The 24386-nt window shown below is 58.4% G+C and overlaps 2 protein-coding genes across 15 annotated transcripts in view; both read right to left on the reverse strand.

Annotated features, from left to right (window-relative positions):
* Positions 1–1778: 1778 nt before the first annotated feature.
* CACTIN (cactin, spliceosome C complex subunit) lies at positions 1779–14107 on the reverse strand. Of its 2 annotated transcripts, XR_008686467.2 has the most exons (11): positions 13871–14107; positions 10246–10735; positions 9599–9694; positions 8971–9116; positions 8031–8193; positions 7834–7948; positions 4643–4835; positions 4083–4205; positions 3723–4003; positions 2585–3240; positions 1779–2083 (listed from the first exon to the last, which is right to left on the reverse strand). XR_008686467.2 is itself a non-coding variant. In XM_055430561.2 (10 exons), the coding sequence occupies exons 1-10, from the start codon at positions 14041–14043 to the stop codon at positions 2750–2752; spliced, it is 2271 nt and encodes a 756-aa protein (XP_055286536.1). In that variant the 5' UTR covers positions 14044–14107; the 3' UTR covers positions 1779–2749. The 2 variants fall into 2 exon arrangements, 1 of the variants encoding a protein (XP_055286536.1); XM_055430561.2 differs by having other exon boundaries at positions 1779–3240.
* A 1695-nt stretch (positions 14108–15802) lies between these two features.
* Positions 15803–24386, reverse strand: part of PIP5K1C (phosphatidylinositol-4-phosphate 5-kinase type 1 gamma) — a 47693-nt gene continuing 39109 nt past the window's right edge. Inside the window, exons 16-19 of one of the 13 annotated variants that reach the window (XM_055429747.2) lie at positions 23152–23426; positions 22680–22800; positions 18870–18953; positions 15803–18591 (exon numbers count right to left, since the gene is read on the reverse strand). In XM_055429747.2, the coding sequence (XP_055285722.2) occupies positions 18426–18591; positions 18870–18953; positions 22680–22800; positions 23152–23426 (646 nt within the window). In that variant the 3' untranslated portion in view covers positions 15803–18425. The other 12 variants (XM_055429755.2, XR_016038071.1, XM_088838889.1 and 9 more) reach the window with 12 other exon arrangements.

Consider the following 24386-nt stretch of genomic DNA (forward strand, 5'->3'; position numbering starts at 1 on the left):
GGGTTGGGGGCAGTTGAAGGACGCTGGGTGGACACTGGGCAGGGGCTGGGTCCTGGGGCAACTGGGTGCTGTGGTGCCTCCAGTCTGCCTAATGGGTCTTCCTGACACCCAGCTCGTGTCCCACCCAGCTCACTTACCCTCTATGCCTCCCCAGTGCCCTAGAGTCCAGCACCTGGACTTGCATTCAGCCCTGCCCTGGAAGCCCTGCAGAAGGAAATGGCAACCCACCCCAGTATCCTGGCCTGGAGAATCCCCACAGACAGAGGAGCCTGGTGGGGTACAGTCCATGGGGGTCACAAAGAGTAGGATACAACTGAGTGAATTTCACTTTTCTTCACTGCCCTGGAAGCACCTGTTGCTTTTTCCTCTGCAAGGCAGGCCCAACTTCCTTCTCTGTCCGGCAGCCCTGTCCTCCCAGGCCTGGCATGGCCCTCCCCCAGGGAGCCTTCAGAGTCCCTTCTAGGACCCCTAGACCTCGTGCCTCCCCTGCCCCAGCCTGACCCCTTGCCTGGAGCAGCTCTCCTCCCTTTGGACTGGGGGCTCCTGCTAAATACATGCCCAGCAATTTGGGGACATGGCCGCCTTGTTCCCCTCCCCCAGAGCCACTGCCTCCCTTGGGGTCTACAGGCCACCTGGATTTCAGAAGTGAAGTGAGGAGGAACTGAGACGCTGGGGCTGGGAGGACTCCTCTCGGGGCAGGTAGGGAAACTGAGGCTGGAAATGGGAGGTTGGAGAAGGCTGGGTTCTGACTGCTGGTTTCTAGGCTTGAAAATGTGGGCCTCTGTGACTCTGTTCCCCAAATGGATGTAAATGCTGTCATGAATGGCTGGTGTGAGGTCTGGGTAACGCCTGCTAAAGGTCAGGTCATCGAAGCCACACACAGCCTGCATGCTGAGAACAGAACAGGGCCCCACCCATCTGGTGAGCAAGCTCTGCCCCAGACTCGACCTTGCTCCAGGGCCTGTCCTGCTCCCAGGACGGTGGAGCAGGTCAGGGATCAACTGGAAGTGGCTGCCCAGAGGATGCTGATCGCTCTGGCAATTAGCCATTGATTAGTGATGTCCATGGAGGGTCCCAAAGGGGATGGATGGGGTCTTCGTGCAGCCGTAAAGGATAGTCTTCCACCTGGACCAGGCTGGCTGGGTGGGCCAGGGTCTGCAGTGGGGAGTGGGTGCCCCTTGACCACGTGCACTTCACCCCCGAGTCCCCAGGCCCTGCTGTCTAGATCGTGTCCACTGACGTATGAGAACATGTGGGGTGGAGCACATCAGTGGAGGCCAGAGCTGAACCAGAGGCTCCTGGACACAGTTAAGTCAGGGTTGGGAGACGTCCAGGGGACCTAGGGGCAGATCACTCTCTGAGGGTGGCCGTCCTGGGCACGGTGGGGTGTGGAGCCCCCACCCCTGATGCCAGGAGTCCCCCAGGTCCTGACAACCACACTTGTCCCTAGACACTGCTGAGCGTCGTCCCCTGGGTTAGGTGAGCAGCTAAGCACCCCCTGGAGTGTTTAGAAATGCACCCTCCTTCTGGGGGATGAGGGTGGGGGGCAAAAAGATGGAAGAAACCCTCAGATGATGAGGAGCTCCCTCGGGAACCATTATTGACTATTTTTAGGGGTTGTACTTGTCTTCTAAAGGTCTTAGTTGTTTGGTGCCTTAGTTCTGACAGATGTGCTGTGGTTACACAAGATGTTAGCAATGTGGACAGCTGGGTGTGGATATGGGCGTTGGGGGCGGGAACGTGAGACGACCTCTGTGGCATTTCTGACAATCTAAAAGTATTCTAAAATAACATGTTTATTAAAAAAACATGCACTCTCACAAGTAGACCAATTAAATGAAAATAAACAAGATTTTTCTCCCCCCACCTAAAAAAATCTTTGTAGAGAAACAACCTGAAATGTACACATTTCCAGATGAAATAAGGTGTCTGGACCAGGCTGTCTGAGGAGTGGAGGTGGCCCTTCAGGCTTCATCCCACTTGAGGCTGGAAATGTCTCCGTAAGAAATTGTTAAAAAGCAGCCTGTTTCTGGGGCGGGGCAAGGGCTGGGGCCGGCCTGGGGGCCCACTGGCAGTCTGTGACCTGGTGAGAGATTGTACCTGTCAGACTCTCCACTGTCCCCATCCAAGACTTGGGGACAAGGAGAGTGGCTCTGGGTGGCAGGAGAATGCCCAGGCCAGATGGGGCCCCCGGAGCGGCAGCTATGGAAGGATATTGCTCCTAGACTTGATAGTGGGCAGTAACGGGACCTCCATGCCCATGGGGAGGAGACTGACCCCCAGCCAGCACAGGGGTGAGCTGGGGGACCTGAGAGCTCAGACATCCCCAGATAGTCTCTTGGGGGAACATGCACTCAAGGCCCTGGAGCCTGGGTCCCACTGGTCCCACACCCACCCGTCAGCATCCTGGGCCAGTGAGTGCCCTGCCAGCCCCGAGGCCCTGACTTGAGATGGCCAATGTGGGGCCTGTCTTGCTTGGGGCTCAGTGTGAGCCCAGGGACCAAGGTCTGGCGACACCTGCTGGGTCCCCTGGGCTCTGAAAACCCCCTAGCAGCCCCTCAGTGTGTCAGTGCCACAGGCCCACCTGTCTGTGTGTCCCCTCAGCTTTCCCAGGTAGGCTCCGCAGGGAAGTGGGACCTGTTCATGCAGGGAAGGGGGCGCCCTGCGAGAACGAGGCCCGGCCAGGGGAGGCTGCCGGCTCTGCACAAGCCCTCTCTGGGTCGTGGGGCTCCAGGAGGGGGCCCGGCCATCACCGCCGGTAGCGGTAGCGTTTGAAGTGGAACCAGAGCTGGAAGATGCCGTTGGCGAACTGGCAGCGGAAGCCGTGGCGGTGCGAATACTCCCACTCGCGGTTGACGATCTTGAAGGCGATGTCCTCGTAGGGCGGCCCGGCATGGAAGCGGAGCGTGGCGAAGTCCTTGTTGTCGGCGCAGGCCTCCAGGAAGTACTCTGGGGTGGAGCGCTTGTCGATGAGATCGGGGTAGAAGATGTTGAACTTGTAGCCCTGCACGATCTTGGGTGGCGGATTGTCGAAGTCGTAGTGCGTCTGGTTGTACTTGTTCCACTCGAAGCCCGTGTGCACGCGGTTGAAGAAGCGCGGCTTGCGCGGCCGGTACTTGTCCGCCCACAGGTAGGCCTTGCCGGTCAGCGGCATCTCCACGCTGAACTGTGCCTCGTCCTGGCCCATGCCCTCCTTGGCTCGCCGGAAGAAGATGTCCTCTGCACTCTCGCTGGCGTCGCCTGCAGGGGGTGAGGTGGGGGGCGCGTTACCTGGGACCCCGGACACCCCCCTCCGGACCCCTGTCACACTCCCTGCTCCCGGCCTGCCTGCCCTGCGCCTCTTGTCCTCCCAGGTGGGCACCGAACACCACGTGTCCCCTGCAGAGCTGCCCGAAGGGCCTTCATAGGGACCTTGGCTCCGGTCTTCCCGAGGCGGTTTCTCCTCTGTACCAGGGACGATGGCTACCCCGGGAGGCCCAGGCCCTGGCCCACAGGCCATGTAAGGAGCTCAGAGCAGAGCCGGGCACTGGAAGTAAACACCACCATCCATCCCCATGTCCTCGGGACAAACGAGCGAGCAAGTGAACAAACACACTCAGGGGAGCTGGCGGAGGAGGATCCAAGCCGGTTCTAGGACAATGCCCGTTTCCGCTGGGAAGCCCCGCCCTTGCCCACCCCATAAACAGGGAAGCCACACCTCTTTCCCCGTCCCCACCGCGCACCTGTGACCTGAAGCTGCTGCCGCGACAGCTGCAGGCGCTGCAGGTCCTCGTCAGGCTCCAGCACGTGGGCATCCAGCGGCAGCTCATGTGCCGTGAGCAGCCGCGGGCTATACTTGCCAGCATCGTAGTCGTCCAGGCTCTGCTGGATCAGGTCCTCCTCCATGAGCACCGCCTCCCCATCTGCCTCGCCCTCCGCCGGCGTGGCCCCTTCAGCCTCCGGCTCTGCAGGGCCGCCTTCCGAGGGCCCTGGTGGGGTGGGGGCTGGGTCCTCAGGCTCCAGGCTGCGGAGAGGGCTGGGCTGATCAGGGCCGGTGGCGGGAGAGGGTCCTGGGGAGTGGGGACAGACAGGCCAGGACTTACCTGTGGCCGGGAGATGGCGGCTCCTGCTTGAGGATAGGGAATAGCGGCTCGCTCTCCACACCCTGCTCCTGCTTCAGCTTGTACAGCTTCTGCCGCAGCACATCCTGGTGCCGCTCCCGGAGCCTGGGGGGCAGGCCAGTCGGTCATCCGTAGGCCCCATGGGGAAGGCCCCTACCCAAGATTTCTCATGACCCCCAATTTGCAGCAAGGGCCAGGTTGAGGGCAACAAGGAGCTGCAGCACAGGCAGACACCAGGAGGGGGCAGGTCCCTGCCCTGGGCCGGAAGAGGACCACAGACTGTGAGGAAGAGGATAAATTTAGAAGTGACTGTATTCCGTGGCAGATAGGAACTGTGTTTACACGATGGTCCCAAGCACGCAGGGAATTCAAACACTGGGAGTGTGGGGCCTGCGGATGGGGAGGCAGTGGCCTCGGCGGCTTCCCATGATGTCTATTGACCCAGGAAAACAAAGCCCAAGTACTCAGTGGAGGCTGGAAGGAAGGCGGGAAGGCAGCTGGGAGCTGGTGGGGGGGCTCCCAGCGAGGCCCCGCCCGCTTACCTGGCACGTGCCATGTGGGCCCGCAGCTGCTGCAGCAGGCTCTCCCAGTAGCCCATGTCCAGGTTGGGGCCCCCAGCCCGGATCTTGCCCTCGATGCCCTGGAAGATAACCTGCAGCTGGCTGTATGTCTTCCCCTTGAAGACTGACTGCACGTCGGAACTGACTGAGGCGTTGACCCCCTCTCGCCGCTCACCTGCAGTGGGGTGGGAGTGGCTCAGGTAAGGGCTGGGTCCAGGCCCTAACCCCTCAAATTTGAGTGGCCCCAGATAGCGAGGCAGAGGCTGACTGGCTGGCTTCCTTGTTTGTGGCTCATCAGACAGCGAGTTGCGTACCCTCCCGCCCAACCCCAGGGCCTCTGCACATGCCATGCGAGCTTCCCACCAGCAGTAAGCCCTTCCCCATGAAGCTGGCCTCCTAGATCTCAGTCATCCTCAGTCCTGAGACAATGTCCCGTCCACTGAGAGGCCTTCCACAGTCATCAGCCTACTCCCTTGGCCTAAGGGCCTCACTCTCAGTTTCCCAAGGGCGGGGACCTCCAGCTGCTGTTTGCTTAGCACTATGCTGGGCTCCCCTGGAGCTCAGTACACTGCCGCTGGGTGAAAGTAGGCAGGTGACCAGCTCGTGTTCCCTGCTCAAAAGCTGGCTTCTCCAACCCCTGCCAGTGGACAGACAGTCACAGTTAATCAGACAGGGTCAAGAAGAACCCGAGTCCCTTCAGCCAACTAACGTGGGGCCCTGCAACCAGCAGCTGGGCTCCCAAGCAGCACAGGCCTCAGTGGAGCCTGCAGTACCAGCGGCCTGGCTGTGGTCTCCCGCAGGTGCACACACGTCACGGGACCAAAACTGAATCTGGCAGCAGCCTCCATACCCAGCCAGGCAGGACTGTGTCCTGCACTGACGCAGACAGAAGTCAGGCCTCTGCTTGTTAAGACAGATGGAGCCACCAGTGAAAACTTAACAATCCACAGAAGCCACAGGCGCTGAGCCACTGTCTAAAGGACCTATGGGGGCTGTGACAGGGTGGGGACCTGGGGAGGCCACAGAGGTGTCCAAGGACCCACTTTCCCCTGCACACCCTGCTGTATAGTGAGGATTCCCCAGCTACAAAGAAAGAGAGGAAGGGAGGTGATGGGAGGGGAAAAGAAAAAAAAAAAAGGAGGACTTTCCTGAAGGTCCAGTGATTAAGACTGTGCTTCCACTACAGTGGGTACGAGTTCAATCTCCAGGTGGGGAAGTGCCACATGCAGTGCGCCCGGGGGCAGGGGAACAGGAAAAAAAAAAGAGAGAAGGAAAAGGAGAAAGGCAAGGAAAGGGCCAGTTTAACTAGAAAGGGGGAAGACTGCCATCCTCAGGGCTCTGGGAACAGTGGGGTCACACCTTTCAGCTCCCCTCCTCTCTTGGAAATCAGGCCCAAAGAAAACAAACACACTTGTTCTTTGAGGACACCTGGAGCCACCTGGGGTCCCAACCACAACATGCAAGGCAGAAAGGGGACAGAGGGGTGACTGATGTGGTGGGGACAGGGTTGGGCCAGGCGCTCAGGGAGCTCTGGAAACGGGGGTGGGGGTGGGGGGGGTATGGGACTGGGGACAGACACTTGGCACAATCTCCCTTCACACTTTCCTGCAGCCTTGGGGCAGGGTTATGCTTCAGAAGGAAAACGTCCAGAGCTGAGCTCCAGCCCCAGCCCTGCAAATACCAGTGAGGGGAGAGGAAATGCTTCCTGACATGTGGGATACCAACAATTTCCTGCCTCGCTCCAGAAGTTACTGGAGGGTGCTGGGCCAAGCCACAGAAAAGAGAGACGTGAGGTCCCAGAAAGCAGGGTTCCACTGCTGGTGCGAAGGCAGGAAGCCCCAGAAGGGTGGTGGCACACAACCCCACCCTCAGGAGAACAGGGAGGAAGGGCCCAGGGAGGGGGGCAGGGGGCTGGATGGGAGCTTCCCAGGTGTCTGGTCCCCTGGGGAGTGAAGCTGAAGGTGGGGTCATCGGTAAAAAAATCCCCCATGCCTTCCATGGTCCTGAGCTGTCAACTCCATAAAGGTGGATGCTGTTTTAAATGTGACGACCGTGTGCTCACTTCTCTTCTGGCAACCCTCCGGGAGGTTGTCCCCTATGCACAGGAAGGCTTTGGGGAGGCTGCTGACCACTCCTGGTGGCCGAGCTACTCGCTGGACATGTGCTGATGATGGCAGAGTCCCTTCCTTTCTCTGGGACTTACTACAGGATGCGCCCCGAGAGGAGGGCTGAAACACAACTCCACTTCTGAAGATGAAAGATGCGCCTCCTCTTCCAAAGAGGAAGGAAATGGCCCCAACCACCCCGCCTGAGCAGCATCTACACAAGCTCAGGGGACAGCGGTGCCTGTCCCTCAGCTGCTGTGGGTTGGCAGCACGATATGGGGCTGAGAGCTTAGCGACACAGACTCAAGGCCCCTAGGAGCGGGATGCCGTTAACGCAAGTGGCTTCCAAGGGCAGGAGCAGCAGGGCTCCTGTGGTTGCTGACAAGCTTTTATGACAGTGGCTCTCAACCAGAGTTGAACCTGTTTCCTCTCGGGAACACTGGGCCATATAGGGAACATCTGTGATTGTCACGACTAGGGGCTCTTGGCACTGAATGGGTGGGGGCAGGGAGGCTGTCCATACCCTACAGGGTCCAGGACAGGCCCACAGAAAATGGTCTGGGCCCAGATGTCAGCAGTGCTGTGGGGGGAGACACTGCTTTAGAGCTTGTCCTCTTTGCAATTATATGCGTGTAATCATTTTGAAGAAAAGAAAAGCGATTAAAAAGGAACACGAATTTCCTTAGTGGTCCAGTGGTTAAGACTTGGAGCTTCCACTGCAGGGGGCATGAGTTTGATCCCTGGTCAGGGAACTAAGACCCCACAAACCACATGGCATGGCCAGAAAAACCCCCAAAACAAACCAAAAAAAAGCCCTCCACACAACACACGTTCCTACCAAGTGGAGTTGGGTCCTGCTCTCACTCAAGCAGATTGAGCCTCCAGTGAAAACTTGACACCCAAACACAAGAGTCCCACTGGTGCTGATATACAAGACCCAAGCGCTAGGTGACTGTTAAAAGGAAGCCCTTGGCGCTACTGGGTGAGACTCCCCCACCAGCAGAAGAGCCCCTGACCCACTCCTACCAGACCCAGAGGTGCGACACTGCTGGCCTAGACCCACATTACCTGGCCCCTTGCCCGAGGCCTCGAGCTTTCGGAGCTTGGAGATCTCGTCCTCTGTAATGATTGTCATGTCTCTCCAGAAGTCTGCGTTCTTGCCCTGCTCGAGTTCCATGTAGACCTGGAGGAGGGAGCAGAGATGGTGTGAAGACACGGGTGGGGGCTTGGAGGTGGTGGTTGGGGGGGCACACTGCAGGGCGTACCTGGATGTCCTCTAGCAAGTCCTCCATGTCAGCCACCGTGAGGCCGTTGAGGAAGGTATAGGGCTCGTGCATCTCCACGGCTAGGTCGTCGTCCTCGGCGCTGATGTACTTGGCCAGCAGGTCAATGGGCTTGGCCCGTCCATCCCGGATGCGGATCTTGGACCTGCCAGGGAGCAGAGGGTGGGGTCAGAACCAGGGGTGCGTCCTCCCTCCAGGATTGGGAGCCAGGGGAGGAACCCAGCCCGCTGTGGGTGGTGGTCAGGGAAGGCTTTGTGGAAGCAGAGGCATCAGGCTGAGAAGCAAGAAAAGTTGGAAGGCACAGGCCCTGAAGTGGCAGAGACAGGAGCAAGGTGGGGTCTGAAGAACAGTGGGTGGGCCACGACAGAGGGGCAGAGAGGACAGCCCGGGTGAAAGATCCAAAGCCTCAGTGCTGTGCATGGCGATGGGCATCAGAGGCTAACCCTGTTCCAACCCCAGAGAGCCCTGTGACTAGGCGGGTCTGAGCCCCTGGAGACTGTGGGTAGCCAGGTGAGTAGGGGCAAGGCCTGAGGCTCAGGGCCCACATGACCTCGGACAACTCTTGACACCTGAGAAGCCTCGCTTTCCTTGTTTGCAGATGAAGCCGATGAGCAAAACACCTGAAAGGCTGGGGACAGCCAGGGCCTAGCCAGTCAGGGCTGGTTGGCACCCTCTACTCAGCCATGTGTTTGTGCCACCCACAGCACCCGGCCTCCTGGGGTGAGAGTGCAATGATGAGGGAAGCAGACAGAAAGTGAGTCAGGAGGGACCCTGAGGAGTTGCAGGGTGCAAGCCTGAGGGCCAAGGGGGCAGGGTGCGGAGCAAGGGTGGGTTCCACCCGCTCAGGTCCAGGAGGAGGGGGCGTCTAGGAGGAGGAGGGGCAGGTCGAGGAGGAGGAGGAGGGGTTGGGGAGCCCAAGCACCGAAGCTTGGCCTGCTGTAGGTGAAAGTTGTCTTCCTGCTCCTCCCAGGTCTTGAAGTGCTCTGCCTCCTTCTCGCGCTGCAGCATCTCCAGCTCCTGCTCCCGCATGGCCTTCTCTCGCTCCCGTTCCAGCCTCAGCTGCTTCACCTGAGGGGGCATGCAGAGAATGAGGGGGGACAGCAGACAATGGGGTTTCGTGGGGTCTGCCCCTATTCTCTCAGCCTGTGGGGTTCCTCAGGGTTGGGGGAGGGTACTGTTCTCGGCGCCTGGCCCCAGTGGGCTGGCCCTGGACACAGGAATCAGTCCAGGGATGCCTGAAGCTCTGGACAGACCCTGGGGCAGAAGGGAACCCTCTTTCTGCTAGAGACACAGTAGCTTTAGTGGCCAGGGCTGCTCTGGCCACCCAGCAGGGAGGGCCTTAGAATAAATCCTGGAGGCCAGCAAAGCTGAGGTAAGAGTCATTGCACGAGCCTCTGGATCCAGCCATGCCTGGGGCCCATCTCCCCTAAACTCTTCACGAAAGCCAATCAAGTCCCCCTGGACTTAAGCCAGGGTGAGTCAGACTCACTTTCTGTCTGCTTCCCTTGGATCCCTCAGGAGGGAAGCAGAGAACCCTGGGGCGCCCCCACCTTTTGCAGCTCCAGACGGTTGTCTTCCTGGATCCTCTTGTTCCGCTCCTTCAGCTCCTTCTCCTCCAGGTGGCTGATCCCCTTCTTCTCCAGGGCCTGGAAGGGCCAGCCACACACCCGCTGAGACAGTTGCCTCCTCCCACCACCCTCCCTGGGAACACCCAGTACAGCCTCCCACACTTCATAACTGCTCTACCAGGTGGGGACCCACCAGGCCGAAGCACCTGCTCTGCCGATGAGGGGTGTGAGCTGAGGGAATCGGCTGCCTGCAGGAATTGCCGCCTGCAGAATTGGCTCAGTCCACTCCAGCATCGTGGAACTCTGTCTGCCCCGACCATAGAATCCCACCCTGCATGTGATGCTGAGACCCTGTTCTCCCATCCTGCCTGAGGTTAGGCTGGTTCTGTGGGTGGAGGGCCTGAAATTTACACCACAGGAGTGTCATCAGAGAAGCTGGTGGAAGCTGGTGAGTGTGCTCGTGCGGGCACACAATGTCAGTGGCACATATAACCTGGGCATGTGCACTGGGAATGCTAAACAACGTGTTTGGAAATAAGCTGTAAACCGTGTATGAAGCAAAAAGACAGAAAGGACTGGCAAGCAACATGAGCAGGACTAAGGGCCCAGCCTGGCTGCCCGAGGCTCACCTTGTTCCAGATGAAGGTGCCCAGCAGGTTGTTGTCACCAAAGGGGTTGTCGGTGTTGGTATAACCCATGTACTCCTCGCCCCAGCCCATCTTCTCCCGTTTCTTCCGCTCCTTGGCCTCCTTCTTGGCCAGCCGGCGTGCCCGCTTCTCCTCGGGAGTTTCGAAGGCCTTCATCAGCTCCTCCTGCTGCTTCCGTTCTTCGCGCAGCCGCAGGCGTTCCTGCAGGCTCTGCTGCTGGCTCAGGGCCGCTGCCGCCACCTCCCGGGGGCTCTGTGAGTGGTCCCTGGATGTGGAGCTGGATGCTGAGGAGCCTGGGGACCAGGAACGTGTCCGCTGCCGCCTCTGCCGGCGAGCCCATTGGCCCCGCTGCTGCTGCTGCTGCTCATCGCTCGAGTCAGACTGAGAGGAGCGGTCCTGTGAGTGCCGGTGGGCAGGATGGGGGACCCGGCTCTGCCTGCCTCGCCATGGCCGCTCCTCTTCTGAATCCGACCTGTGGAGGGAACCCGCAAAGCTCTGCTTGCCGCCTGCTGGCCAGTCACCTGTCCCACTGCCATTGACTGGGCAGGCACCTGCTGGGGTCCAAGAGCTGGTCTAGGTTCTGGGAACATGGCAGTGACCCACACACTGATGGTCCTTCTTTTGTGGGGCTCACATCAACAAGTGTGACACTAGATGGGACCATGAGCCACTAGGTAGTGACAGTGCATTAGGGCATGCAGAGGTCAGAGAGGAGCTCACTAAGAAGGTGACACTGGAGGAAGTGTGGGAGAGCTATGGAGAGATCTGGAGAGTGGTGGGGCAAAAGGCACAGCAGGAGCAAAGGCCCTTGGGCAGGAATTCATTTGGCACATTTAAACAGCAGCGGGCAGGCCTGTGTGACTGGGGCAGAGTGAGTGAGGGGGAGATTGGGAGGGAGGGCAGCAGGGCAGGTGGCCTGGACCAGATGGTGAGGGAACCATAAGCTCTGTCCAAGGTGTCCGGGTAGCTCAGTCATAAAGAATCTGTGTGCAATGCAGGAGACATGGGTTTGATCCCTGGGTTGGGAAGATCCCCTGGAGAAGGAAATGGCAACCTACTCCAGTATTCTTGCCTAGAGAATTCAATGGACAGAAGAGCCTGGTGGGCTACAGTCCATGGGACTGCAAAAAGAGTCAGAAGTAAATTAGCGACTAAACAACAATAACAAGGTGTCCAGGGAGGGCTTACAGAAAGAGGGTGGTGTTTACCTGGCTCTATAGGACAGGCAGGAGTAAGACTGGTGGGAATACAGAGCCTTGATGGGGCAGGTGAGGAGGGCGGGCAAAGTATGAACTCCGGGGATAAATTCTTTTATGTTGGGGGCCTTTGAGCAACTAAATCTATCTTTATTTTGTCCAGTGCTCCACCCATTAAGCTCACAACAAAAATTTACACCTTGAAAACCAATTATTTTGCATTACTTAAACAAAAACTACAAATTTGGTCAAATCTTCATAAGTGAAATTGATTTTCATGACCTATCTAGACTGACTGATTCTTGTGAATAACTAAAATCTTAGAAACCAATAAGTGACAATAACAATTTATTGCTACCCACAAACCACTGCTAAAACATCAACATTAAACGTTAAACCAGAGTCAGCAAACTTTTTCTGTGAAGAGCCAGATGGTCTATGGCACAGCAACTCAACTCTGCCATCACAGGGCAAAAATGGCCCACGAACAGCACATGAACAAACGGGCATAAGTTTGTTCAATAAAATTTTATTTCTAGACACCAAAACTTGAATTTCATGTAATTTTAATGTGTCATGAAGTACTACTCTTTTGTCTTTCCCATCCCACCCCCTCCCCTCAACATTTAAACATGTAAAAGCTATTCTTGGTCCACAGGCTGTAGTTTACCAAATCCTGGTTTAAACCATCTCTCTACTATTTTCATTGCTTTTATCTTCCTGGAATTCTTGGGTGACAGTGATCTTATGAGACTCAAAAGGAAAAGTCACTTTCTCAAACCTAGAGGGTGGTCAGTGGATGACAGACACCCTGGCTATGGTGTGGAGAACAGGCTAGAGGGATGGGAGACAGTGCATGTTTCCAGAGCCCCTGTGGAGATCCTGAGGGCACAAATGACAGAACTTGGATGAAAGTGGGGCAGGGACTGCCAGTTACAGGCTGAGCCAGCAGTAGAACCCAGCTCTGAGAGTCAGTCCCTATTTCCATGCTGATTCCCTTGTGCTGGAGCAGACTCAAGCCAAGTCTGGTCAGTTTCTTCTGGGCTGTGGGCAGATGGGAAGCTGAGCAACAAGTGCAAGGACTCAACCGAGTCCTGCCACCTGTCATCAACGGTTCTTCTCTCTCATACCCCAGGAACACAAGTGTTGTCACTTCTACTTTGGAAATCCCTCTCAAATTTACCCACTTTCTCACTGTACCTTCTCACAGCCTCCCCTCGAGAAAGCCATCATCATCTGTTGCCTGGATAACTGTTACTACGTTCCTGCTCCTTGGTGTCACTCCTGCAGTCCCGCTGAGTCCCTTCTCCACGCGAAAACCAGTGAGAATTGTGCAAGGTAATCCAGACATCACTTCTTGGTTCGAAATCCTCCACCGCTCCCTTCAGTTCAGTTCAGTCGCTCAGTCGTGTCCGACTCTTTGCGACCCCATGAATCAGAGCACGCCAGGCCTCCCTGCCCATCACCAACTCCCGGAGTTCACTCAAACTTATGTCCATCGAGTAGGTGATGCCATCCAGCCATCTCATTCTCTGTCGTCCCCGTCTCCTCCCACCCCCAATCCCTCCTAGCATCAGACTCTTTTTCACTGAGTCAACTCGTCGCATGAGGTGGCCAATACAGCTCCCTGCTGCTGCTGCTAAGTCACTTCAGTCGTGTCCGACTCTGTGTGACTCCACAGACGGAAGCCCACCAGGCTCCCCCGTCCCTGGGATTCTCCAGGCAAGAACACTGGAGTGGGTTGCCATTTCCTTCTCCAATGTGTGAAAGTGAAAAGTGAAAGTGAAGTCTCTAGGTCGTGTCCGAACCTTAGCGACCCCACGGACTGCAGCCTACCAGGCTCCTCCATCCATGGGATTTTCTAGGCAAGAGTACTGGAGTGGCTTGCCATTGCCTTCTCCGATACAGCTCCCTGCTGCTGCTGCTAAGTCACTTCAGTCGTGTCCGACTCTGTGTGACCCCAGGCTCCCCCATCCCTGGGATTCTCCAGGCAAGAACACTGGAGTGGGTTGCCATTTCCTTCTCCAATGTGTGAAAGTGAAAAGTGAAAGTGAAGTCACTCAGTCGTGTCCGACCCTTAGCAACCCCATGGACTGCAGCCTACCAGGCTCCTCCATCCATGGGATTTTCTAGGCAATAGTACTGGAGTGGCTTGCCATTGCCTTCTCCGATACAGCTCCCTACTCCCCTCTAAATAACCCTCAAATGCTTCATGACGGTACACAAGCCTGCACGATCTGGTCTCCAGCTTCCTCTCGGACCTCGATTCCCCAACGCCTTGCTCCTGGAGCCTCTCGCTTTCCTATCGCTGCCTGATTAATTCCGACGTGCTCAGACGTCCCCTTTTTCAGGAAGCCCTCCCTGACTAACTCGAGGGGCTCTCAGCTCTCCGGCTCACACAGCGACCCTACCTGCGCTCCCGACTCCTCCGCCTCCGTCTGTGTCGCCCCTCGTCGTCTCGGCGACGCCGGTTTCGCCGCCCATGGCTTCCGCTCCGACTTCGGCTCCGACTCCCGCTCCGGCTCCGTTGCCTTCGACCCCTGCGACCAGCCGACCGCGACCGCGAGCGTGTATCCCGACCCATCGGCTGGGACGGTGGCGACGGCGCTGACACAAATACCCGGGGCCTGTGCCGGGGGCCTTCCTCGCTTGTGGCGCGTGCCTGGTTGCCCCGCCCACGCCTGAGCAGGGAGATTGGAACCCATCCTGTCGCTCCATGCCGCGGGGACTTCGATCTCCTTAACCTCTCCACTGTCCTCAATGTGGCCTAAGTGATGGATTTCGCGGCCAGTGATGGCTGGACTGTCGCGGCCAGAATTTGGGATTCCCTCTTCAGGCAATACTAGGGGCAGGCCTAGCTGGGTCCTAGCGCCGTAGCGAGTCAGAGGGGCAGTGGGCGGAGCAAATGCGAAAGAGGACCTGTAAGGGGCGGGGCCTGGGGAGGCGGGACCAAGAAGCATGCCCAGAGAGGGAGTGGAGCCGGCATGTGAGGGGCCTAGGAGGCGTGGTCAAGAGAAGGCGGGGTCTCTGGGGCGTGGCCTAGGAGACGTGTCTTGGGGGCGAACTCTCGCTGGTCTTGAGGCGGGGAAGCCTGCAGACAGGAGGTTTAAATCCAGGCTGCTCCAGGAGACCAGGGGTGGGTGCTGGGATGGAGACCGAAAAGTCTTAGATGATGGACTGACCCTCTGTGAGAGTCTTCATCATGCTACACCACTGCCAATACCTGTGTTTCCTGGATTAAGCTTTAAAAAAACACTTGCCTAACGTCTTAAGTTCCTCATTAACTCATTTTATAGATGGGGAAATTGAGGCTGAAAGTCACTCCAAAACCCCGCCCAGTGTGGAGCTGTGATTTGAACTTGGTGGCCCATCCGGCTTTGTCCTGGGTGCTGTCGAACCGTGGGAGAGCTTTGAGCGGGGAGGTATATAAGGAGTCTTTAGGCGGAGTCGCTGCAGGGCCTTTAGGCAGGGGCAAGACCACAACGGGGTGCGTGGAAGCCCGAAGATCTGGAGGAGCCCCAAGTCCTGCTCTGAGTTCCCCAAACCCCACCCCAGGGGGTGGTGCTTAATTCTTTAAGCCAACTCTAAATGTGTAGAACACAACTTCCAGACACCGTTCTAGATGCTAGCTTTGCATATTCTGCTTGGTGCTGCAGTGCAGGTTGTAGGGTGGTGGCATGGAGGCAACCCTTGATAACTGCCTGTCTTGGGATGTGGGTTGTCCTGGTGACAGGCTGGCCCAAAACGTAACTTTCTCCACCCGGATGCATCCTTGAGCATATCTCCTCTCTGACCAAAAGGGGAACAGAGTCGTGATCGCCTAGTCTCGTGTACCAACGAGCTGTGCCATCTGTGTCTGGGATAAAAACTGGGTTGTCAAGGGCTTGCTTACAGACAGGATCTTGTTTTCAACGCAGTGTTTCTCAAATTGGGAGTCAGGGAGAAATATTTTCCCCTTAAAAGGGGTCCATGCATTACTCAGTTTGACGGACTGGCAGAACAGTCTCTGGGGAGTGTTTGTTCCTGAGGTCAGCTTTTATTTATTTTAAAAAATCTTTTCGGCCAGGCGGCATGTAGGATCTTAGTTTTCTGACCAGGAATCAAATCTGCGTCCCCTGCGGTGAAGTGCGGAGTCTTAACCACTGGCTTGTCAGGGAAGTCCCCTGTGGTCAGCTTTTAAAAATTTTTTCTGAGCTGAAGTGGAAGCCAATGCTACTAAAGCATTTGGGTCCGTTGTTGATCTTATTTATTGTGATTCTTACTAAGGTTTCTTTGTGTTCTCCTTCAAAGTCAGTCTTTAAACTCCCACCCAGACCACCAGAGAGACAGGGAGAGGCGGCTGATGCTTATTACCCGATTTATTAGAGATCTCTTCAACGTAAAAAGTGGGGGTGGGGTGGTGGGGCTGGGGTGGGGAGGATCTGGGGCTGCATACGAGTGTTATGGGGCCAGCAGTGGCTGCGGTCACAGAGGCGCCCACGGCTCTGGGTTTGAGCGGGCTGGCGTCCTGTGCCCGAGCAGGCTGAGCCCTGGATTGTCACACACCAGACCACGGGGGCTGAGCACACAGGACCCCCAGTGAGATTAAGACACACAAGGTTTGCAGTTTTGTTGTTTGGAAATCAGTTAGGTCATAAAAATGGGGTTGGGGTGGGGACAGGCGATGCAACTGAATTACCAGAGAAGGTGACCAAGGGCGCTTGTTCTGGAGCGGGGACCGAGGGGCTGCGGCGACAGTACCATGGCAGGGGACCCCATGGGGATGGGAGTATTGCACTGAGCCAGGTGATGGGGGAAGGGGGCGAGAGGAGGCAGAGGATGGAGGCTGGGAGGGGACACGGGGGAGGTCCCACCTCGTCAGTCTCAGGACACACCTTTCCCGTGTACAGTACGGCACAGCAGACAGTGCCCACGTTCTCAGTGACAGCAGCTGTCAAGGACAAGCTGGCATGGAACTGGGGCATCACCACCAAGGAGTTGGCAGATTTCTATCCTGGGGGTGGGATGACAGCTGGGTGGGTCCAGGGCCCTTCCTGTTAGGGGTCTGGGGAAGGCCGTGAGTTCGCTGCATGTTATAAATAAGGTCTGCCTTCCCACCCTCTCACCCTGACCATAAGCACACACTTCCTGGCAGCCTAATCGGAGGACCACCTTGCATCCATGTGACAGTTCTCTGAAAAAGGGACAAACAATGCAACCAACACAAAGGGGGCTCTGAAGGGGTGTTCATGACTTAGCACGGGAATGAAAACATCATGATGTCCAGGAGGTTTGCAAATTTCTCCAAGTGAGCATCTGTCTGTGATTCACTCAGGAAAGCCCCGGGACCCCGCTCCCCGGCTCCAGATGGCCGAGGGTGCCCTGGATGTGGGGCCTGCTGCTCTGGTTGTCTCCATGGGATGCACCGCATCTCTGCAGCTGGCCTTGGGGGCCTGGGCAGGGGCTCTGATGTCAGCATTGGGGCAACATAAGAGTGGCTGTTAAGTCATCTTCAGACCTCTGCCCATTCAGCCCACCTCCTCTAGGCGGGACAGGGCAGGCACCGACGGGAACTTGTGCGCACGGGGCACTGTGGACGGTGCCTTGGTGGAAGTCCAGGTGAGGATGCTCCAGGGTCTGGACACACCTTCGTGGGTAGGAGGGGAGCAGAACACCTGCAGGATTTTTCTGATGGGTCCTCTTCCCCAAGCCTCGTGCTGTGGCATTCTTGGTGGCCCTGTGAGGGGACAGCCCCCAGGGCACAGCCCAAGGAGGGGTACAGCCAGCGAAGAGGCTCCGTCCAGGTGCACAAAGCAGGCTGTGCCAGGGGAGGCGACGAGGGGCCCTCGTAGGAAAGGACAGCAGTATACACAGTTTGCAATGAACTTGAAAATCAGATCCTGGCTTGGTGGGTGCTCCAGCCATCTCAGGCTCCACCAGGGAGGCAAAGGTGGGAGTTCTTCTGCAAAGTGCAACTTCCACTCCACGCTGGCTCCCAGCTCCTCCCACGCAGGGCCGGGTGGGCCAGGTGAACAATCCCTGATGCGTCCCTCTCCGGAGGCAGGCAGGAGAGACCCTGCAAAGCTGTCAGCTCCAGCAGCCGCCTATGGACACAGCGGGGCCCCTGGCAGTTGCCCTGTGGGGCTCTGGGCCAAGAAGTGGGACCATCCAAAAAAATATTGTTTTTTCACCAAGAATTTCTTCTATCCTTCAATCGGCACAGGTGTCTCCATCATTTAAAAGAGAGAGAATGCCTACCTCAGTCCTTTTACAGGAGGGGGTCTGGTCTTCTGGCTCTGGCAGCCTTCCCATGGGGGCTCCCCTTTAGGACACAGTCCCAGGGCCTCAGTGCCTGGCTGCCTCCTCCTGGCTCTGCCCGTCTTCCAAAGAGAGAAGCCCACAGCCCTGATCTCCACTGAGTCAGGGCAGCTATGTGTCCACATGGAGGTTCTCATCACGCCTGGGGATTCCTGCTCATGGTCACAGGGGAGGCAGGTGGTGGGAGACAGATGCTGAGAGATGGCGGGGCCACTGGTGAAAAGCCACCCCCAGCCACCGCTGTGCTGCCCTCAATGATGGTGTCCAGCTCTCTCGGCCCAAAAACCTGAGCCAACAGGGCTTGGCAGGCGCAGTGGGCAGCCTCCTGAGGCACCCTGGGGAACATGGTGGCCCTTCTGTCCTAGGAGCCTGTCCACCCCGGCCCAGGCTAGAGTGGATTCCGCTGGGGAGCAGGTTCCCTCAGCAAAACATGCAAGCACAGCAATGAACCAAAAGTGCAGTGAAACAGAGTTTCTTCTTTTCCATTGTGGGTTTTTTTTTTGCCTTTTCCTTTTTCTAAAAAAACACACACGTGTGTGCGACCATGTCTGTGCAAAGAATAAGGACCCAAAATAAATACATGATTGGAAATGTAGGAGGGTTCACAGTATCAGGCATAGGTAGCTGTCGGGGAGCCAGGGCAGGGCAGGCCGTCCAGATGGGGGTCGCTCAGCAGCCAGGAGTGTCGGTGTCGTCAGGGGAGGACGAGGGTGAGGGCTGGCTGCCAGGAGGGCGTCTCCCGAGCTCTGGGCTGAGCGAGGCGGGCAGTGCCTCCAGGAAGCGGCCGGGGCAGCAGCGGGCACTCGGCTCCGGGTCAGTGTCTGCATAGGAATTACTGCAGAGGCAAGGGGGCGGGTGAGCTCGTGGCGGGCCAGGGCCAATCCCTACCCGCCCGGCCTCCTGTGGCTAATGACACAAGCCAGGGACCCCGGGAGCCTTGAGGGCTGGACACAGGCCATGGCACAGCAGAGCCCGGCTGCCCCTCCCGCTGGAGACCTCAGTTTCCCCATCGGTCCCAGGGGTGTCTGGGGGTCAGGCCCTCAGGCCCTCCTGGGCCGAGGCCGTGGTCTGAGCCCCGAGTGGGCCCGGCTGGCCAGCCATGGGCTCACTTACTGTGTCGCTCTCGCCGTCGGAGGCAGGCTGGGCCTGCGTGCTATAGTGAAGCGGGGAGTACACCCAGCTCCTCTCATCGGTGGGCTGCAGGGCGGGTGGGCGGCACGTGCAGGAGGGGCGCAGAAGAAGAGCAGGGTGCGAGGAGGTGCGAGAGGCGACAGGGAGGAAGGAAGGAAGAAACAGAAATAAAAGAGGGGGACCCCCAATGCAGGACGAGTGGGCGGCTCAGCCCCCGTGCCCTCTCCCTGACAGGACCTGCCCCAACCTGGATGGCCCTTGGGCCTGGTGGGGCGGGGGCTGGGCCTCCGGGGCTGAGTGGCCAGAGCGTGGCAATGGGCGGGGTGGGCAGCGGGAAGCGGCGCGCGGGTGAAGGCAGAGCCGGCACAGCGGGAGGGGGAGGCGGGCGGGGCTTGGTTTGCTCTGTTGTCCGCCCACCCCCGTCCCCCTAACCTCTGCCCTAGCCTGGTAGCACCCCAGCTTCAGGCCTGCCTACCACTGGGGACTGCCAGCTGGGGCAGTGCCCTGGGGACCCACGGTGGGGGCTCATGGGTAGTAGGGGCACAGGGTGGTGCCCACTTCCTGCCCTGGTACTCACAGACCTGCTCTGGGACTGAGGCAGGTGCCCCCCAGACAGCAAGGAGCAGAGGCCTCTCTGCCCCATGCCTGGAGCACAGGGATGCCTTTCTGGGGAGGGGCACAGGCAGAGTGGGGACTGGCCGCCAAGGGGCCCCTGGGCCTGTCAGGGGCAGGCTGATCTTTCTCTAGCCGTGTCTGGGCAGGGGTCCCAGGCTGGGCTCAACTACGGGGAGGACGTATACTTCCCCAGCCCCCCTTGCCCTTCCTAGGTCTGCTCTCACCACCAGATCCCTCTTGGGCCTGGCAGCTCCCTTGGGGCTCCCCCAGCCACCTTCTTGTCTTTCCTCTTTCCCCCAGTGCACGCCGGCCTTCAACACCCCACAGTCTGTTATGTCCACCGGCGGAGAACACACCTGTCTTAGCCACATCCCCCTGTGTCCCCATGTGGGTGGTTTCCCACAAAGGCACCCAAAGCCAGGGCAGCAGGGGTAGACCCCAGTGCAGGCCCTGCTCGTGCCTTCAGGGGGTCACAAAGCCATAAAACCCATGTCTGACCACTTAGGAGCCCAAGGCGCAGGTCCAGACCTGTCTGTGGCCACAGCAGGTGCTGACACTGGGGTGGTGGCCCTGCTGGGCTCAGAATGTGGGTGACACAGGAGTCCCCAGGAACCCTGTGATGAGCTGGCCCTGGGTGACCCATAGAAGTTGAGTCCAGGGCATGCCTGCCCCACACAGCAGGCCTTGGGGTCCAGCCTTCCTCCGGCCATACCCTTGCCTCCCTCTCCACCCACTGACCCCCAGTATCTGATTCTGTGATGTCCCCAGCGAAGACAGCCCTTCCTCTTCCACCTTCCCACACCCCAGGTACATCTCAGGGCCCGCCTGACCCCTTCCAGATGAACTTTGCCACTGGCTCCCCTCCCCATGGCCCTTGGGCACCATGTGTCCCCAGCTCTGGGACCATCTCTGGGGTGCAGTGTCCCCGGTTGGACCGAGTGTGGAGGGGATCTCTCCTTTTCAGGCTTGCTCGGCAGCGCGTGACACCCAGCGACACTCAGAGGGACCACTGACAGGCCCGGAGTGTGGCCTCTGAGGAGCTTCACCTTGAGAACACAAAGTCTTGCTTTAGATATTTGCCCTGTTCTGCCCGTTGAGTGCTGTGTGCCTCTGGGAGGTCAGCTGGACTCTCTGGGCCCCCGTTTGCTGCTCACGATGACAATAATGAGCACTAGCAATGTCACTGCCGCACGATATCCCCATAGCACCCCAGGCACGCCAGGTGGATAGGTGTTTATTAGACATACGCCTCAAGTTTGGGACCTAGGTTTTGTCTACACTACATGCTCATGGGCTACCTGGGGAGCCAAGGTCTGACTCTCCATCTGTGAAATGGGTACAGAGACACCAACTCCTCTCTCCTGTAATTAAGAGCTTGGCTTTGTGGTCCTTCCGCTGGCCTGGGAGGAGGTCACCCCCTTCAGGGGACAGACGCTCCGGGAGTGCTGTCGGCAGCAAGATCGGAACAAGAGGGAGCTGTCCATGTGACACATCCCTGACCCAGGCGTGCTGGGACGAGGGGCAGGGGCGGCGGGAGGCTGGGGGTCAGATGCCGACCCTGCCACGGCCAGGCTGTCCCTGGGAGCCTCAGCGGTGTGCCCGCAGGTGCCATGACGCCCAACTCAGCAGGGAGTAAACGTCCCCACAGGACGCCCACAGCCCAGCGCCCCATGCGGGCCAGCGCGGCTGACCTCAGCTGCAGCGATGTTTTCCCCACGTCCCTTCTTGGAGGAAGAGGGACCAGGACTTGTGGCTCCCTGCTGCCCAGGGCGCGGGGTGGGGCCTGGCTCCCTGGAGGCCTGCCGTGGTCACTTACAGTCCCTGAGGAGCTCAGCGTCACGGCCCGCAGTCGGCGATGCCGGGGAGAGTAAATCCAGTACCTCCCATCGGTGAACTGGGCGGGCCGGGCGGGCGGGGGAGGAAGCAAACAGAGGACAGGATGAGGTGACAGGCCGAGGCCACGGGAGTCTGGCGGGCAGGGAGGGCATCGGGCAGGGCGGGTGAGCTGATGGCCAAGCGGGGAGAGGGGGTGGGTGTCCCACTGGCTTTCTTCTCTGCTGCGTGCCGGGCCTTGCTGCAGATCCGGGTTTCATGCCCCCGACTCCTGACAGGACATGGCCCCTGGGGCCGCCTCACACACAGATCCAGAGAATGGGACAAGATCAGCCCTGGTGGGGTGGGGTCTGGCGGGACACAGGGTGCGCTCGCTTGTGCCCTGCAGGCCAGGCAGCGTTGGCTTGGGGACCGAGAGCAGGGGGCTGTTAAGAAGCAGCGATGTCAGCAGGAGGGCCAGGCTCACCCAAACAGCCCCGAGGCCCAGCGCTGGGCAAGGGCAGGGCTGGGGGTCAGAGGCGAGAATGAAAGTCTGACAGGAGGGCAGCAGGCGGGGCGGGTGTTTGGCTCTATCCACGGTGATTAGGACCATCAGACCCCAGAGTGGGGCATCCTGTGGAGACAGCTCAGGACCCGCTTCCAGGGGTGGGACGGCCACTGGACTGGGCTTTGTGGGCTCCCAGGCCCCACTTCACCCAGGTTCCTGCCTGCCTGTGGGAGGTGTGAGGGGAAGGAGATGGCCAGTTCTGGAGGGAGGTCCCAGGCACCCAAGGGAGGGACCCCTCCTGCTCTGACAGACCCCACCTTGTCCAGGAGCAGCTGTGCGTCCTCGTCCCACGAGGCTGGCAGCGTGAAGCCCACCCGCCCCTCGCCTCGGTGCCCTGGCCTCCCTAAGCATGGAGCCTGCCCGCCGTACCCACCACCCAGTGAGAAAGAAGGTGTGTGTCATGCCAGCCCCATTGTCAGCCTGGGCCTCCCCTCGGGCCAGGGGGCTGAGCACTCCGGGACTCCAGACACCTCCTCAGGCCCCGCTGGGCTCAGGGCCAGACGTGGTCACGAGGCTAGGGAGGATGGGGGGTGAGCAAGCCAGGCACATGGACCTGAGTGTGAAAAGGTGAGCACACACTTATGCCTGTGCCTGAGTGAGTGCACCTGCAGGTGTGCACGAGTGCTTTGAGTGTGCGACGAGTCAGTGGGAGTGTGTGAGGGAGTGGTGTGCCCGTGTGTAAATGGGGGTGGACATGAGCACACATGAGTTTGTACGGGCGCGTCTACACACACGTAAGAGCAGGTGAGTGCAGGTGGTCAAGGGTCCGGCGATGGGCGGGAGCCCTGGGGACTTACAAAGTAGATGTCCGTGGCGGGCGCGTCTTCCTCATCTGAGGCCTGGCTGGCGGGCTCAGAGGCCTGGCTGGTGGTTTCCGCTTCGACAGCGGCAGAGGCACAGGCTGGGGACGCCCCCTCCCTGGGGACATGGGTAGGACATGGGAATACTGGGGGCGCTCTGGAAAGCATGCATCTCCCCCTCGCCACAGCCCGGACCCTCCCCACCCGCTCCATCCCTCATCAAGGAGACGACAGACGCAGGAAGTTCAACGGCAGGGATGGGTTCTGCCTGACACATTCTGGTTCCCTCACAAAACAGAACACCCCCAAGCACTGCTGCTGCCAAGGGAACCAAGAGCCTGGCTCCGAGCAGATGGCCTGGCCTCTCCACTCACTCAGGGGCACGCCTGTGGGCAAATCCCCGCCTCGCCACTCACTCGCTGGACAACCATTGGGACTCCATTCTTTCTCAGGGCCTCAGTTTCCTCACCTGTAAAGTGCGGACACATACCCACGGCCGAGGGGCCGGAGGCTTTGGCTACTCTTTCTGGAGCACTTCCTAGGTGCCAGGCCTGTTTGAGGGCCTGCTGTTCCGTGTTGTTGTTGTTGTTGATTTGCTCAGTTGTGTCTGACTCTCTTGGGACCCCATGGACTGCAGCCCACAGGCTCCTCTGTCCATGGGATTTCCCAGGCAAGAATACCGGAGTGGGGTGCCATTTCCTTCTCCAGGGCATCTTCCAGACCCAGGTATCAATCTCACGTCTCCTATATTGGCAGATGGATTCTTTACCACTAAGCCACCAGAGAAGCCCCGTCCCATGTTATAGATGAGGAAACTGAGGCTCAGAGTGAAGGTGGGGAATGTGCCGGAGGCCATGGCTGGCGGCCACGAGATTAGTGAGAAATTTCATTTCCCGGATGCGGAGCTCAAAACCTAATAAAGTTAGAAATAAGTACCGAAAACATAAACAAAAAATCTTAAAACACTTGAGAGACACCCTTGAGATGCCTCAGTCCAGGGTCGTGCCCTCAAGCACTGCTGACAGTGGGCAGGTCATTCTCTGTGGGGGGCATTCCTGGGCACAGGGGGGTGTAGAGTAGCTTCCCTGGCCCCCACCATGATGCCAGCAAATCCCCAAGTCATGACCACCAGAGATGTCCCCAGACATCGCTCACTGTCCCCTGAGGGCAAGATCACCCTCAGGTTATTGAAAGCCACTATCTTAATTCAAAGAGGAAATTTAAAAAAAAAAGAAGAAAATTACTACCCATCTGTACCTGAGCCAATATAAAAGAACTGCTTCATGTCAAACCCGTGGCACATGGCAATAGCAGCACTCAGGGAAAACACATAGCCTTAAGCGCCTCACTGTTACAGAAAAGAAGGAACTTCAGCACTCAGCCCATAATGGAAGAAAGAGACAAGTGAAAACAAGCCAGAAGCAGCTAGAAAGAAGACACTACTGAGTGAAAACAAGCCAGAAGCAGCTAGAAAGAAGACACTACTGGTGAGCTGCAGCGAATGAGAAAAGCAGAACACAACAGGGGACCAAACTCGGTTTCTGAAAGCCTCGTGGGTTACTGTTGCACAAGACCCGACAAAGCCAAGAGGATGCAGAGAGGAAGTGCGGCAGGAAAAATGACCTCAGATGTCAGGGCGGCTCTGAGTCCTGAGGAGGAAACCCTTCCCGGAGTGAAAGACCCACACTATTCCTGGCTTTCCGT

The sequence above is a fragment of the Moschus berezovskii genome, chromosome 8, assembly GCF_049115385.1.
Source record: "Moschus berezovskii isolate FMDL1 chromosome 8, NW_MosBer_1.0, whole genome shotgun sequence".
Lineage (NCBI taxonomy): Eukaryota > Metazoa > Chordata > Mammalia > Artiodactyla > Moschidae > Moschus > Moschus berezovskii.

Excerpts from the sequence above, each read along its gene's own strand:
- CACTIN (XM_055430561.2), bottom strand. The coding sequence starts at position 14,043 with ATGGGTCGGGATACACGCTCGCGGTCGCGGTCGGCTGGTCGCAGGGGT. Across the intron at positions 4,836-7,833 it reads GGCCTCGGGCAAGGGGCCAG|GTGAGCGGCGAGAGGGGGTC; the intron begins GTAATGTGGGTC and ends ACCCCACTGCAG. Across the intron at positions 4,004-4,082 it reads CCGCCATCTCCCGGCCACAG|CCTGGAGCCTGAGGACCCAG; the intron begins GTAAGTCCTGGC and ends CCCTCTCCGCAG.